General features: G+C 42.3%; 1 protein-coding gene across 1 annotated transcript in view; it reads right to left on the bottom strand.

The window, feature by feature from the left end:
• The window catches only part of LOC120481067 (uncharacterized), a 42632-nt gene extending 27459 nt beyond the window's left edge, over positions 1-15173 (bottom strand). The window contains exons 1-6 of the mRNA XM_089119860.1: positions 15054-15173; positions 14482-14577; positions 14099-14212; positions 13803-13916; positions 10373-10468; positions 8564-10291 (exon numbers count right to left, since the gene is read on the bottom strand). Coding sequence (XP_088975986.1) covers positions 8564-10291; positions 10373-10468; positions 13803-13916; positions 14099-14212; positions 14482-14531 — 2102 coding nt within the window. The 5' untranslated portion in view covers positions 14532-14577; positions 15054-15173. The remainder of the gene's footprint in view (positions 1-8563; positions 10292-10372; positions 10469-13802; positions 13917-14098; positions 14213-14481; positions 14578-15053) is intronic.
• Positions 15174-17085: the final 1912 nt, after the last annotated feature.

The raw sequence follows: 17085 nt of genomic DNA, 5'->3' as shown, positions 1-17085 counted from the left end.
CGCAAATCGCTGGAGCTCAGAGCTAATTGTTTTTTTTATTGTTGTTTGATTAATTGTTTTATGTGTAATAAAAAAAAAAACTATTCCTACCTTTGTGTTTCATGAAAAAAAAAAAATGCATTTGTGAACCTGAAGGGATACGAGCTAAGCGGACTATAGGCTAAAAATCTCCGGTTGCTAAATAAACAGTCAGGCAAGGCAAGTTATTATTTGTAAAAACTAGATTTAGCCTAATTAAAATATAAACTAATGTTTTAAAAATGTTTTATTTGGCAAGTGACCATGGTATAAGCGGGTTAATGCCCTCCGAGGTGTCCATTGTCAGGTTTTAATGGACTTCGGCGGAGGCAACCGTCCTCCGCTGCGCGTCGGCCGGTTTACGCCTCGCCGTCGTCCATTAAAACCTGACAATGGACACCTCGTCGGGCATTATAACCCTTACATAACCTTCAATACTAAAATCCATTTCTTTATCATTACATATTCATGTTTCTGTTATCAAAATCACACTAAATTTTGAAAACTGTTTTAAGGAACTCTTTATGTGGTCGAAGTTTGCATAAAGGCTTCTACTATTAAAGTGAATTACAGAGAAGGTATTAACATACTTAAATGTACAATTGTAATCATCCTCTGAATAATATTGACAGTCATTAACAGATCTCGTAAAGAAATTATTTTCAGGATCGATGTCAATCTCAGTGGGCCTACTCTGTAAATCACATTGTGAGTATGCAATATCCAGACCACTTAATTCAGTATTTTTCCTCAATGAGAGTTCAAAATCAGAAATTGCTTTAGAAGTCTTGTTGGAGGCCATGTGAAAAGAAATGTTTCAACATACCAGAATTATGCCGATTATCCTGATTTTTAGACTTGGTTTGGTGTGCTGGTGCGCCGATGAACTATTAGTTTGTCGTAACGCAGGAAAGCAATATCGCCCCTATCTCCTGCGGCTCTTAACTCTGGCATCAATGGGCTATATGCACGCATAAGTTCCGCATTTGATGCAAGGATGCTCGTTAGTTTCCGGCTGGGGAGATTAAAGCAGAGGAAAACCGAGGAAAACGGGATTATGGCAGAGTCTTCAAAATTTACTGTCCTCCCGTCTTTGAAACGAAACTTTCATACGTTTAGATGTAATTTTATATATAGTTATGTCTATTTAATATAATTTTAAAAACAAGCATAAACACAACGAGGGGTGTATTTTATCTGTTTTTGTGACTAACGTTTCTTTTGTATAACGATGGAGTTAGGCATGTGCCAGTATCAAATTTTCATGCTGCGGTTAATTGATTGAGCTTTTATCACGGTATACGGTATTATCATGATATTTTAATGAAATTATATTTTAATGCTCAAGAAAAACAGATACATTGTGGGTCTAAAAAAAACCTCAACTTGCATCACAGTGTGTAATTGTGATTTTCAAAACATATGGTAACTAAACCAAATTGTTTAAAGTTTAGTGACAACATGTTACAATGTTTACATGGGACAATGACTGGTAGGTTACTGTTTGTATTATCCAATTAAATTCTTGGATTTGATTTCAGTCTTAATTCAACATTGACTCATTTGGATAAATATTAGGTAGGCCCCAGTCTGTTCATGTTTCTCAAGAAAGAAAAAAAAAATCTCACATAATGCTGTAAACACACAGAGAGAAATTAAATATAATATTTAGCAAAATACTCCTTGCTATTTTTTTCTAGTCAACTAATGTGCTGGTCATTAAATGGCTTTCCTGAGGTAAATGTAACGTTTTGTGACACAACTGTTCTCTTGCAGTGTTACTGACCTCTTTCCGTGTTTGAAAACACTGATTGATCGTTATTATGTACAAGTAAATACCTTTCGGTAAGTTGTACTGTCTCTTTAAATAAAAACTTAAGTAGCATGATGGGTTTACTTGAACTGAGGAGCAACGATCTGTGATCAGAACCTAAGAGCTGATTTATCAACAACTTTATCAATTTATCAATAACAACTTTCATATCAAAAGTGTCAGTGTCAATGTCCTCTTTGCTCTGTGATTTTTCTCTGTGGGAGAGCGTATGAAAAGTGTCAAATGTGTTAATCGCCTTTCAGACAGGACGCGGAATGCGCGACGCTGGCCGCTTGGTTCAACGTTGCCCTTCAGATACAACGCGATTTACCATTAGAAGTAAAAAGTTTAACTATTTTGAACTTTAACCCAGGCATGTGTTGATCGATGCAGGTCGACGGAGCAACAAAACATCCCTTTCTCGATCCTTCCAATGCAGAAGCTTGACTATAATGGGTCTCGGCCAGTCCCTTCGGTCGTCCGGTTTCCCCACGCGGTGGGCCCTTTCCACCTCCACCATGTGCTGCAGCTGGAGCTTCTCAGTCAAAAGTTGTTTCACTATTTCCTCCGCGTCGGCTCAAGTCTCCCCCGGCAATTCCTTTACTCCCTCAAAGACCAAGTTGTTTCTGCGGCTCTGCCCTTTCAGATACTCCATTTTATCGATGATGATGAGCATATTGTCACAAACTTTATAAACGTCAGATTGCAATGTGTTGTTGCATTCAGTTAGTTTTACATTCTCTTCCTTCAGATTGTCCACCTCACCTTGCGTGAACTGTGAGCTTGTTTTGAGATCTTGAATGTCCCTTAATATTGCATCCATACGGGCATTTGTAGCTTCCATCGTCATTTTTATAAATCTTTTAAAAATCTCCTGTTGTTGCTTAAGCAGTTCCTTGAACATGTCCTTTTGTTGATCCATTAGCCCAATGACTTGACTTAGGCTAACGTACTCCTCCTCCGTTGCCAAATCTACCTGTATGTATGTATGTATATGTATATATATATATACTATATATATATATATATATATATATATACACACACACACACACACACACACACACATATATAATTTTAATTTTTTGAGTATTTTCCTTGTTAAAGGGGTCATATAATGCCATTTTTGTACAAGTTAATATGAATGTTTAGGGTCTAAATGAAAACTGTAATATACTTTTACTAAAAATTCTCATTAGTATTGTAAGAAAACACTAATTTTACCTGATCAAAATCAGCTCTGTTTTCAGCACTCCATTTCAGTGCATCTGTTCTGCGGGAGTTTAGAGAGACAGCGAACGTTGAGTGTTGCCTTGACAACATTTAAATTTATTCATTTAGCTGATGCTTTTATCCAAAGCGACTTACAATAGCTATATGTCAGAGGTCGCACGCCTCTGGAGCAACTAGGGGTTAAGTGTCTTGCTCAGGGACACATTGGTGTCTCACAGTGGATTCGAACCCACTTCTCTCACACCAAAGGCATGTGTTGTATCCACTGCGCCACCACCACTCCTGTTGAAGGTTTTATTTTGGAGAAAGAATGGCAGCGGGAGTCTCTGAGGACACATCTGTGCAACCGTATCAGTTTGAACTGGAGTCGCACCCGGAACAAGATGACGGCCCAAAGAAGTTCGACAATTATGGCGTTTCTGAATGGTTGGTTAACGTAATGTCACTTTGATCTATCTTTGTATGCACTGACTAGAGCAGTGAGATACGAACGCTGTTACTGATGTATAAGTTAGTTCATTGACAGATTGACGTTACAACTATGGTCATGAAAAACTTTTTCCCGCAATTTGCAAAGATTAATATAAAGGTTAATAAAACTTTACACTCCCTTCTTCTGGTGCAGAGGGAACAAAATAGTTGATACCGATTATTTTTTCAGGAGCAGCTTTTTAGCAAAACCAGATTTATACTGACCCTCGTTTATAAAGAAGTCTACAATAAGTTATTTGCGCAAACATGAAAGCATTGACATTGCTCGTGGGGAATATTCCCATCGTAAACAAAACTCAGCCACTGCGTCTTCAGAGGTTTAAATGTAGGAACATCAGAATGATTTCTGTGTTTGTTATTGCACCCACGAACAGAACAACACAATCGCTTAGATGCCATTCTGCTCCAGTGTATCAACAATGATGGACCATGATGACAGCTCGCTCAGGGCGGGTCTGTGTTGAAACACTGCTGTCAATCAACAACTGTGGGAGGGGCGTCATGCGCTGTGTGACGTCACACGGTGAAACGGCTCGATTTGAGACAAGGGAATACATATAAAGCCTAGTTCAAACTACATGATTTTAAAACATCGGGCTGAACTGTGCGGTTCACACTACATGACTTGCTCTCACTGAAATCAGGAGCGTTCAAGTTGTTTAGCTGTTCACACCACAACACAACGTGATTGATCCACAACAGGAGGTAACTCACTACACGAGTTGACAACGCACTACATGGAGATACAACCACAATCGGATGATAAAAGCAAATCGTTTTTGACTCTAATGAGAGCTGTTTCAGTATTATGGTACGGTCTGAATCATGAAAATAATCAAATAAATAACGAGTAGACAACAACTCTGTCACCCAACGATTCTATCTTGTCTACAAACCACGTTTTGTCATAAAAAACGTGAAAGACCAGCAACAAAACGAACCAGAAATGACGTGAAACAGCACTGCGAAGAGAACACAACACGTGAATATGGACGTCAGACAGAAACACTGTTGCTGCACACTGCGCAACGATCTGCTCTGAGAAAAAAATGCAAAAAAAATATAAAAACTAAGATTTACCTGGTGTCCTCAACCCATGCGTTGCTATGATTGGCTGTACTCATGACATCACTGAGATTGAGTCGCGCGACAGCTCTGGATATCTAGCAGGCTAGATATTTTTTCTAGGCTCGGCGACACGTCTGCGAGGTGTCTGCAAACGTTTTCGCTGCGCTGTTGGCTCTTTCATACTAACAGATTGGCAAGCGTTCGTCCGCTAATCCCACGCGATTTGCACGCGATAACACCTTTATTATTAAATGATGGTTGTGTACAGGCACTGACAACACACATTGCAGTACAATAAACTTGTAAAAGTGCATGTACCATTCCCTTTCATAGTCACTCCGAGTTACGTCGGATGACGGAGAATGGGGGGGGGGGTGGTTTTCGACTAGAAAGCCAATCCTCTTCGAGTATTAAAAAAACGAGCCAATGGCAAAAAAATGCCACTCACCTCTTCGAGACGAGCGAACTCTCTGGTGTTGGTGTGACGGCGGTACCCAGCGAGTTTCACATTGCCTGCGATCTGAGCAGTGGTCTGCCAGTGTGTGTGTCTCTCCCTGGTCGCTTCAACATCTGAGTTTTCTCCTCTCACTGAAAGAGTGTGCACGCGGCACGTCTTTTTAAAGACGACCTGCCCGTGTATTCCTGAGTGCGGTATTCTGACAGAGTCAGCTGATGGGCGTGAGCGCTGTTTGACGTGTTTGGGCTTTGATCACGCTCAGACAGCGCTCGTGGGTGTGTCACGTTCTCTCAGTGGGGACGTGATCATCACAATGTATAACGGTTGAGACTCAGTGAGCTCAATAGAGTGAGAGTCCCCTCATCCACAACCCGAACTGTTTTCTCCACGTGAGATAATACTTTGGCTGGTGGCCAGGGTGACCAAAAGACGTCAGGTCTGGAACTAAACCGACGAAAACTCCTTGGTCCACACCTCGTCTTTCACGTTGCAACCCACGTGGTCCAGAGTGAGTGGGCGGGGCCCGCCCGCGGGCCCGCATTCTCATTCGGTCCTCCAGCTGATTAAATCATGTTTATCGCCGCATCACAAGGTGAGCTGGAGTCCTCTGGAGATGGCTCGTCTGTGCTGCTGTCCTCGGATGTGCTAGCATAGTGAGTTTGATTCAGGGTTCACAGCTATGCTTTTCCGGGCTGCCACGAGTGTCAGGTTTGTGTGGAAAATTCTGCCTTGTCCCGAGCACTTAAGGCTGATGATTGGTTTTTGGGGGTGGCGAACACAAATACTTTCTTCCCGGATGTGCATTAAGAGGCCGTGAGAACGTGGAAGTCTCCTTTGACTTTTCACGATCACTCAGCGGCCTCTTCCGCCTTCCCTGCCCTCGTAGAGGCCGCAGTCTAGGGTACACTGGGGTTCCACCCTGTGGAGTGTTCTGTGGCAACACTTATGTGTCCCCACAGCGCCTAGGCAACCCTAAGCACCCCTCCAATGCCTGTAGGTTTTTGTCTACTCCGGTGGCGGGGACCTATAGAGCTGCGGGGCAGGCTGCCACCTCACTGTATGTTATTTGCATCCTTATGGGTGTTAAGTGACATGCACGAGGATAGGGCTGATTCAGGGCTCATCCTTGAGCTGCCTGCCGTCACCGACCTTGCTCTACGAGTGACGAAGGTGACCGCATGCTCCAGTCAGGTGATGTCCACATGCGTGGTCAGACATTTTTGGCTTAACCTGGTTGATGTGTGTGAGGCTGAGTGAACCAGTTTCCTCAACTTCCCCATATCCCAGGCTGGCCTCTTCGGCGGCACGGTCGTGAACTCCGCCCAACAGTTCTCATCCGCCCAGAAGTGGACTGTGGCTTTTGTCTGACCCTGCGGCTTCTGCTGCCAACCAGCCGCTGGCTCAGATGCCTCAGTCCGCTTGCCACCGAATGCGCCCTCCTGCGACTTCTGCCCCCTCCCGCCCGGCCCCAGCAGCGCCGCGCCGTGGAGGTGGTCGCAGGGAGGCGCCCCTGCCCATACCAGCCCGTAGCCGCTGTACGCCAGTCTCCGGACCACACCGCTCTCATCCCCCTCTATCGCCAGACCCCTGGCAGAGCAGACCCCCATGGAACGCTGGTCCTTCCCTGGTCTCCTCTGTCAGGGCGCGGAGCTTGACGCACACGCGGGGGGTCGCTACGCCACCCTCGCCTGTGCCGATCCCCCCCCCTCCGGGGGGACGCCTGTGGCTCGGATGATTCCGCCAGATCAGTTTTTGGGGGCTTGGTTAGAGCTCCCCAATCTGTCCCGTTGGGTCACCCAAACTATCAGGCTCGGCTATGCGATTCAGTTCGCACGGTCTCCTCCCCGCTTCAGGGGAGTCCGCTTTACGGTGGTCGGTGGCAATGTCGCGATCATGAGAGCTGAGGTTGCCACCCTGCTGACGAAGGGTGCAATCGAGGCCGTCCCTCCAGCCGAGATGAAGTCAGGGTTTTACAACCCCTACTTCATTGTCCCCAAGAAAACCGGTGGGTTACAACCGATTCTGGACCTGCGCGTTTTGAACAGCACCATTCACCGGCTGCCATTCAAGATGCTCACGGCCAAACACATTTTCGAATGTGTTCGGCCCCAGGATTGGTTTGCAGCGATAGACCTGAAGGACGCCAACTTTCATGTCTCCATTTTACCTCGACACAGACCGTTTCTTCGAGTGCTTTCGAGGGGCAGGCATATCAGTACGCGGTTCTCCCATTCGGGCTGGCCCTGTCTCCCCGCATCTTTACGAAGATTGTCGAGGCGGCCCTTGTTCCCCTTCGCGAACAAGGGGTTCGCGTCCTGAATTACCTCGACGACTGGCTAATCCTAGCACACTCTCGAGATCAGGTCTGCAAACACAGGGACCTTGTGCTTCGGCACCTAGCCTGTCTGGGCCTTCGGGTCAACTGGGAGAAGAGCAAACTTTGCCCCGTGCAGAGAATCTCTTTTCTCTGTGTGGAGATAGACTCGGTAGCCATGTCCGCGCAGCTTACGAGAGCGTGCTCACTCACAGCTGACTTGTCTTCGACAGTTCGAGGGCAAGAGTGAGGTGCCACTGAAACTTTTTCAACGAGCCAATGGCATCGTTTTTTAATACTCGAAGAGGATTGGCTTTCTAGGCGAAACCCCCCCATTCTCCGTCATCCGACGTAACGTCTCCGTTCCCTACTCAGGGAACGAGGGTTAAATACGTAACCGAGATGTTTTATGACCCCTTTAAGATATTTTTCCCTTTTGTTGTTTCTCCGGTACATTGGGTTTTGTTTGTTTTGTCATTGATGTATGCACTTGTACATATTGTACACTACTGACACTGTAATAAACTCCACCTTCACAAAGAGCTTCTGCGAGTGCGCATCATTTCTACATCCCTTTACAGACTCACATTTCTCCTCGAGCTGCTCGTCTTCATCATATAATCTCATCTTTTATCCTCACAGCATGTCAGTTATGTGGTGATGCGCTTTCAATATATTGCGGGACAAATGAATAGTAATATTAAATGTAATGGTAAAAGTAGTGTAATAACAACAACAACAGTAATGTAACATGCCCTGCGTGCGCGTCCGCTACGCCACTGTGAAGAGCTGAACGCCTCCAGGAATGCCATCAAGGACATTCACTGTTTTATCAAGTTTACTTTGGCCGTCCGAGTGACGTCATTATCATCATCAGGAGGATCCGCGGACGTCCACTTCCTGTCACAATTAAAACTTCATTTTGGAAAAATACTTTCTATTAACTTGCTGTTTTATTACTGCAATACAGTGAATGACAGCCGTCTGTGTCTCCCAGTGTCTTACATTATTGTCAGTTTAGTGTTCAGTGACTCATTTACACACAAACATAAGATAACATGCATGTTATCTTATCAGTCTGAGCCCGTGATTTAAACACCTCTGATCTCTGAGTTTCTCTTTCTTCATAATGTTTTAGACTGTAATGATTGCACTCCGTGTTACTTACCCATCATTAATGAATCCAATAAAGCTCCACAGGTCAAACTTCTGCAGTGTCTTCTCTGAGGACAACAACACAAACACTAAAGCTGACCACTGAGACGAGGAGAGTTTCACATCACGTAATCCTCCAGAGCTCATATGTGGTTGAGCTTCGTTGACTAGAGAAAGATCACCCAGTTCATTCAGACAGTGAAACAGATTGATGTATTTCTCTGGAGAGGGATTCTCACTGATCTTCTCTTTAATATAGTCAACTGTTTCCTCATTGTTGTGAGAGCTGTTTGCTGTCTGTGTCTTTAGTTCTTGTAAGAGACTCTGATTAGACTCCACTGACAGACCCAGAAGGAAACGAAGGAAAAGGTCCAGATGCCCATTTCTACTGTGTAAAGCCTCATCCACAGCTCTCTGATGGAGATCAGATAGGGACACTTTGCCTCCATTAGTTGGTTTGGTAATCTGGTCAAACACATTGATGTTATTGTTGATAAAGGAGAGATGCACATATAGAGCTGCTAGATGTTCCTGAATGCTCAGATGAACAAAGCAGAAGACTTTCCCCAGACACGAGCCCAACTCCTCTCTGAAGATCTGAGTGCACAATCCTGAGTAAACTGATGCTTCTGCCACATCAATGCCACACTCGCTCAGGTCTTCCTCATAGAAGATCAGGTTGCCTTTCACAAGCTGCCGATACGCCAGTTCCCCCAGTTTGACGATCATGTCTTCATCTTTCACTTTCTTCTCATAGTCCTTCTCATGTTTGATGTTGGTCTGAATGAGCAGGAAGTGTGTGTACATTTGAGTGAGAGTCTTGGGAATCTCTCGTCTCTCTGCTTCACTGCACATCTCCTCTAGAACAGTGGCTGAGATCCAGCAGAACACTGGGATGTGGCACATAATAAAGAGGCTCCTTGCGGACTTCAGGTGTGAGATGATCCTGTGGGCCAGACTCTGATCACTGATCCTCTTCCTGAAGTATTCCTGCTTCTGTGCGTCACTGAAGCCTCGTACCTCTGTCACTCGATGGACACACTCAGAGGGGACGAGATCCGCTGCTGCTGGTCTGGAGGTGATCCAGATGAGAGACGAGGGAAGCAGATTCCCCACAATGAGGTTCGTCAGCAGCTCGTCCACTGAGGCTGATTCAGTCACATCACACAACCTCACATCGCTCTGAAAATCCAGAGACAGACGACACTCATCCAGACCATCAAAGATGAACAGCACTTTATACTCATCACTGGATATGGCCATTTCTCTGCTTTCAGGGAAGAAGCGATGAAGAAGATCTGAAAGACTGAGTGTTTTGTCCTTCATCAAGTTGAGCTCTCTGAAAGCCAGTGGAAATATGAGCTGGACGTCCTGATTCTCTTTCCCTTCAGCCCAGTCCAGGATGAGCTTCTGCACAGAGACTGTTTTTCCAATGCCAGCGACTCCCTTTGTCAGCACAGTTCTGATGGGTTTGTCTTGTCCAGGTAAAGGTCTAAAGATGTCACTGCATTTGATCGGTGTGTCCTCTGTTTCTGCTCTCCTAGACTGTGTCTCAATCTGTCTCACCTCATGCTCATTATTGATCTCTCCACTTCCACTCTCTGTGATGTAGAGCTCTGTGTAGATCTCATTCAGGAGTGTTGGCTTTCCCTGCTTTGATATTCCCTCACACACACACTCAAACTTCTGTCTCAGATTTGATCTCAGTGTGTTGAGGACTTCAGCAGCTTTAGAGTCATGGCTGGAAGATTACAATAACACATTATTACACAAGTCAGAGAAGTAAATAACCATAAATTACAACGACAGTCCTGCATTTTACCTGAAACCAGGACGCATGCGTTCATGAAAGTCTTGTGGTTGAATCACAGGCATGAACACAGTTTTGTTTTTAACTGGTCTGGATGGAAGATTTGACCTTAAATCAGAATGAAGAGGGTAAAGAATCAGACACACTGATATTGATGTAATTGTGTCATTAACTGAGTAACACACCAACAGCTTTTACAGTGTGTGAATGTTTTAACAATACAATACATAGAGCTTTACACAAGAGCACAATGATCATCATTAATAGACTCAAACTAACAGGATTTCAACTCATTAAACTGCTGTATATTAAAGCCCCATTCTGTTATTTTTGAAAGGTTGCTCTCGGGTCCCCCTACAGTTGGGAAACAGTATTGTCTTCTGTGGTAAAATCTGTCATGGCTACACTAGGGAATACACGCGTGTGTTTGTTGACAAGCGATCCCGAACTCTGCAGAAGGAAGGAGTTGTCAGATCTTGGGCAGACTCCAGTGTTGCGTGTGAAATGTCTTCATCACAGGTACATTGGCATTTATTTCTGCATGTCTTATGGGCTTTATTTTTTTCAAACATTGAAAGATCGCGTAGCTCACGTTTATAAGCCAGCGTCTTTATAGTAACGCTAGCCTATTGGCTACTGTTTTACATAATGGATATGCTACTTAAATTCAATGTTTGTTGGTAGATAATAGCCATGTCGTCAATATTATAATATCAAGCTATCATAGATGAATCCGCAAATTAGAAAAATCGATTTGCATTATAGCCCGAGGCAAGACACTTTCACCACAAAAATAAGTAACAAACAAGACTATCAGCCTGCAGACATAGCAGGAAACTACACTGCGACCTTTTGAAATCCCATTGCGACCCTAATTTTTAATGGGTCGCAAATGTATCACTGACTATATTGACGGGTCTGTTTTTTTTAGTTTCTTTCGGGTTGTATTTAATCTTCTAAAACCTGTCGGATCGTCCGCTTTTTGTCCCGCCAAAGCCTTTTTTGATCGCGGTGAGTGTTGTAGAGTAGAATGACTGATGCGTTTGACAGGGCGCAAACGAGCTGAGAGAGAGAGAGCGCGCCCTGGCCGCGCGCGCACTATCACGTCTTCACACAACACAAGCGCTGTCTTGCTCTCTCTCTCTATCGCGTCGCGTGCATATTATTCAAATGACATGATAGTAAAAGGTTTGTGTCTTTATAATAGGCATGCTAATCATAATCATATAGGCTACCATCTGAGCCTGCATGGCGGCAAGAAAAAGACGCAGAGATGTAAGACACCGTGTCTCTTCCTTACACCAAAGTAGATTTGTGGTCTGGTGTTCGGCTGATAAACTCTGCCATGAGCTAACTAATTATATTGCTCGCGCTGATATTGACATCGACTAACGTTATATGATCACTAGCAGTTTTTTAGACTAACGTTAGTTTTTTCATAATCATAAACAGTCCTGCGTATGATTCTACATTGATTAAAAAAGAAAATCAAATGTGTTTTAATGGTAATTATTTTATACGGAAATCATGTATTTATAATTCAGATGAGAATAAAGTTATGGGTTAGTTAAAATTAAGGAAAACAAATATATTGATCTGAAACATTGCAAATTAATTTTACATTCATTCAAGTACAATTACCAAACATATATCAAGGTCGTTTTGTCTTTTTATTAATTTAATTAATAAACTAATAATATAAAACTATTGTCAGTGCACTACAAATAAACTGGTTCTATGCCTTTATTAATAAAACTTAAACAACTTAAAAAATACGAGGCTTAAGACATTTATAAAAATGCCTTCTGCATTTTTGTTTTGCTTTTCACTCCATTGTACCGAAATCGTACCGAACCGTCTGAATGTCTGAACCAAGAACCCGACCCAACCGTGACTTCTGTACCGTTCCACCCCTAATGCAGTTTCATTATTATTCATTACTATCCAGAGTGCGGCTTACTATAAATAATTTGTGCGACCAAATCATGTTTTGCGCCAGTAACTGAAAAAGTTAGTAGCGCAAGTGCCACCAGTGGAAAAGGTTAGTGTAGTTCCCTGCATAGGAAAGTTATCCTGACCGATTGTTTTGTCCGTCTAATCATGTATTATTTACTTGCAAGAATGCAGCCCCTACCAAACTCAGTGATCAGTGTACTTTCACGTCTGGAGCTGGCGTAAGCTGCCCGCCCCGGCTCTACGGGGATGCTCAGTGGCGGTTCTACTTTGAATTACACCCAGGGCGAGACCACCTTTGAGCGTAAAAAGCCTAATAAACAATGAAATCAATTCACCAAGTTAATAACATTTAAAAATTTGTTTTAAAGGAGTGTCTTTTAGCTTACCTAAACTTAAAAAAAGGTTAAAAAAAAAAGTTTTATAAAAAGATAAACCTCATATTTCAGCATTTAAATTATCTCTATAAAAAGAATGAGTCAGTAAAGATACATTCCTGACATTTGTAATGCACAGTAGCTTATCTTTTATCATTAATAGTAAAATTCGGTTCGACGTTGCTATAATACAACCATGCACTGCGCTCTCTACAACGACAGAGAAGTTTTAATAGTGAATGTATTTCCACCACAGAAAAACGCTTGCTGTAGCTCTGCTAAAAGATTTATTTACAGAGAAGAGAAATACACCCAAGTGTTTGGGTGCACGTGCTGAAAAGTTTATGAGCGTGCTTCCCGTGCGTGCGCCTATTTGAAATAACGACCTCGAGCGCGCAAAAGACGCGATACGTGAACTAATCAGGAGACCCTCTTGACATCGCTTCTGTGAACGGCTCCTTCTCAGCAAGCAGGGGCGCCATTCACAATAAATTAATCGAAATTATAAAAAAATAGAAAACCTTCGTGGCACGGATTTATTTAACTACTTGTGCTGCCCCCCCAGAAATGCCGCCCCGGGCGACTGCCCGTTCGCCCGTGTCTAAAACCACTACTGGGGATGCTTGAGTTTGATAAGGGGCCTCAAAATAAATCAATGCAGCCTACATTGGATGTGGCGAGGGGTGAAGCTACACAACACATTCCCAACAGTAAACTGATCACCCGCGCTCTGTTTCTGACGGACTTCACATTTGGTTTTACTCGCTGCTTCAGCCATGACAACATACAGAGGTAAAAGAAAAAACACTCGTTGGGCTCTCGCGTCGTAATCTGAGGAAGTGGGGGAAGTGACGTATGCTGTAAAGCAGTCGAATTTTGTAGTTCTTTTTGTGCTACCCCCTACCCGCTCCCCGAAGTTACAGAGTGCCAGTTAAAGCGATACAGACCCCGTCAGGCTTTAGCAGACCTGTCAATCAACCTACTGTAAGTCGATGTACCTTCTCAAGGGTTTTGGAAAAATATTATAAAGGTCGAAAAAACTACAGAGTGCTGCCTTAACAATTTCATAAAAATCTAAAACTATAAGCATAACTTTTATATTAATGATATACCTGAGATCAGGCTGTGTGTCTCCACTCTTAAACCGTATTGGCTTATCCATAGACCAGTCACTCTTCACAGACACACAGCTGGACTCTGGGTTTGAGCTCTTCTGCTGGACTGAACTGGGTTCAAAAAACATAAAGCGGTTAGAAAAATCTGCTCAATTTTACACCGACTCCATTATATAAAGGTGGAGAAAACCTCAGCTTACTTGATGTCATTGCTAGTGTTAGACTGACTGAGATCAATTATGAGTCTAATTCAGAAGTGTCACTATTGCACATATTTTATATAAATGATATACCTGAGATCAGGCCGTGTGTCTCCACTCTTAAACCGTATTGGCTTATCCATAGACCAGTCACTCTTCACAGACACACAGCTGGACTCTGGGTTTGAGCTCTTCTGCTGGACTGAACTGGAACAGAGAACAGATTCAGTTTAATCCTCTACATTTCTGTGTTCATTCGTTATGAGAGGAACCATATTAATAAACACATTCATCTTAAAGCACTTTGAGGAACCTTATGATCTTTTTATTTAATATTTCATGTCAGTTTCAAAACAAAAACGCATGCAAAAATAGGCAAAAACATATATATTTTTATGTAAACTTGTGCAGGGGGGTCAAAAACTGATAGTTTTCTGTGATGTGAGACAATATTGAACAGTGTTAGTTGAAAGTACCTGCGTCCTGGAGAGAAATCTCCATCTCTGGATGATTGTGAATCAGCCATGATGAAGATCAGGAGAATCTGATGAGTTTGATCTCCTCCACTGACTCTGATGAAGAAACATTCACACACTAAATTAAATGATTAAATTAAACACCTTCATAATTTATCTGATCATATCTGGAGTGTGTGAGAAAAGGGATCGTGTGAATTCGTTAACTCACGCCCATTGGGCCTTTACACACACACACACACGTCGGCCGTTGGATTTAGAATTCATGGAAATAACGGACACCGGAAACGCTGAACATGTTCGGGAGAAAGAAAACAAACCCCGACCCGCATCGACAGACTCTGATCCGGTGTTTAAAAAGCGTGTGTCTGTGAGCTGTGATTTGGCCTATGAATGTTTACACATAACTAATGAATATTTACACATATAAACTTCTGAAGAATCCCAAACATTACCAAACACAAAAGAAACCTTGAAGTGAAAGAAACCCTTTAAAGATTTTTATCAAATCAACAATCACGTAATGTCGTCCTGAGATAATATGACGAAGTCACGAACACATGAACACTCACCTTGATCAAACTTTTACAAAATACAGGATCTCAAATCCTCCAACTTTAACATTATAAAGATACGAGTAAATTAATTGTTAAGCGTTGATAAACACTTTGATGCTCTGTTTTTTTCGTGTCGTATTTTTCCAGCTCAACATAGCGACAGGAAAACTAACTTTCTACACACACACACACATTGAGAATGAGTTGTTGGCCATAGTTTATGGCTGTGAGAAATCTCACCAGTATGTGTACGGACAGGAGATCATGATCAGATCATATGAGAGAGAGAGAGAGAGAGAGAGAGAGAGAGAGAGAGAGAGAGAGAGAGAGAGAGAGAGAGAGAGAGAGAGAGAGAGAGAGAGAGAGAGAGAGAGAGAGATGATCCGATCAAATACAATAAGTTTGTTGGCGTTTGTGTGTTAAACCACAAACATCACGAAACCTTGAAACCAAAAACTAACCCTTTATAAAGATTTCATATCAAACAATCACGTAAAAAGTCCTCCAGAGATTCATATTAATACGAAGAAGTCACGAACACTCACCTTGATCAAACTTTTACAAGATACAGGATCTCAAATCCTCCAGCTTTCACATTATAAAGATAAATGGAAGTTTCTTCTTAAACGTTGATAAACAAGTTGATGCTCTGTTTGTTTTCCGTGTCGTATTCCTATTTTTCCTGCTTAAAATGGCGGATCAGGTGTTACAGGCGCGGCTTGCGCGTGCACGCAGACAGTTGATTTCCTGCAGATGTTAGACAGCGACAGATTCGTCACACCTTAAATAAAGTATGTAATGTGTGGGTATTCGCAGATTATTTTTATAATGACAATTTGTGGCTTAATTTAAATTGAGGAATAGCCAAGATAAGTGTGGTTAGCATTTATTTATTTTAATAATTAGGCTAGTGCACGCGTATAATATGATCCTCAGTTGATTGATCCATAACATCGACAGAACTTACTTTCACTTTCAATGTGTGACGTGAGAGAGAGAGAGAGAGAGAGAGAGAGAGAGAGAGAGAGAGAGAGAGAGAGAGAGAGAGAGAGATTCGCGTTCACGAAAGCACTACTGATCCGATCAAATAGGCTACAATAAAAGTTTGTTGGCGTTTGTGTGTTAAATCACAAACATCACGAAACCTTGAAACAAAAAAGTAACATTTTATAAAGATTTCATATCAAACAATCACGTAAAAAGTCCTCCAGAGATTAATACGAGGAAGTCACGAACACTCACCTTGATCAAACTTTTACAAGATACAGGATCTCAAATCCTCCAGCTTTAACATTATAAAACTACACGGAAGTTCCTTCTTAAACGCCGATAAACATGTTGATGCTCTGTTTGTTTTCCGTGTCGTATTCCTATTTTTCCTGCTTAAAATGGCGGATCAGGTGTTACAGGCGCGGCTTGCGCGTGCACGCAGTTTTACCTGGATTTCCAGCAGATGACAGCGACAGATTCGTCACACCTTAAATAAAGTATGCAATGTGTGGGTATTCGCAGATTATTTTTAATAATGCCAATTTGTGGCTTAGTTTAAATTGAGGAATAGCCAAGATAAGTGTGGTTAGGGACATGTCAGCATTTATTTATTTTAATAATTAGTGCAAGCGTATAATATGATCCTCAGTTGATTGATCCATAACATCGACAGAAGAAGTAAACAGAGACGCGCGCGTGTGAGTATTGTAGTTGTGTGAACGTTTTAGATAAAGTGGTAATTACTATTGATACAATTAGAATGCATGACACGTCAAATGAAAATAGGGAAATGATGATAATATTACTAAATATTATTTACTTCACTAAACAAAACAGTGAGAATCAAGAAGGTCATTATGGGGAATCATTTTTAGTTTTGTTGATGTTGTAAATGTAATGTATATGTGTGAAAGTGTTAGCTATCATGAATCAGTAACACTTTACAATAAGATTTCATTAGTTAAATTAGTTAACATTAATCATGAACTGCACTTCTACAGCATTATTAATCTTAGTTTGGCCTAATATTAATTTCAACATGTACTAAAACGTTAAA

This window comes from Pimephales promelas, chromosome 2 (genome assembly GCF_988280905.1).
Source record: "Pimephales promelas chromosome 2, fPimPro1.hap1.1, whole genome shotgun sequence".
Lineage (NCBI taxonomy): Eukaryota > Metazoa > Chordata > Actinopteri > Cypriniformes > Leuciscidae > Pimephales > Pimephales promelas.
The sequence above is the reverse complement of the archived record's forward strand: the minus strand, read 5'-3'. Positions and strand labels throughout refer to the sequence as shown.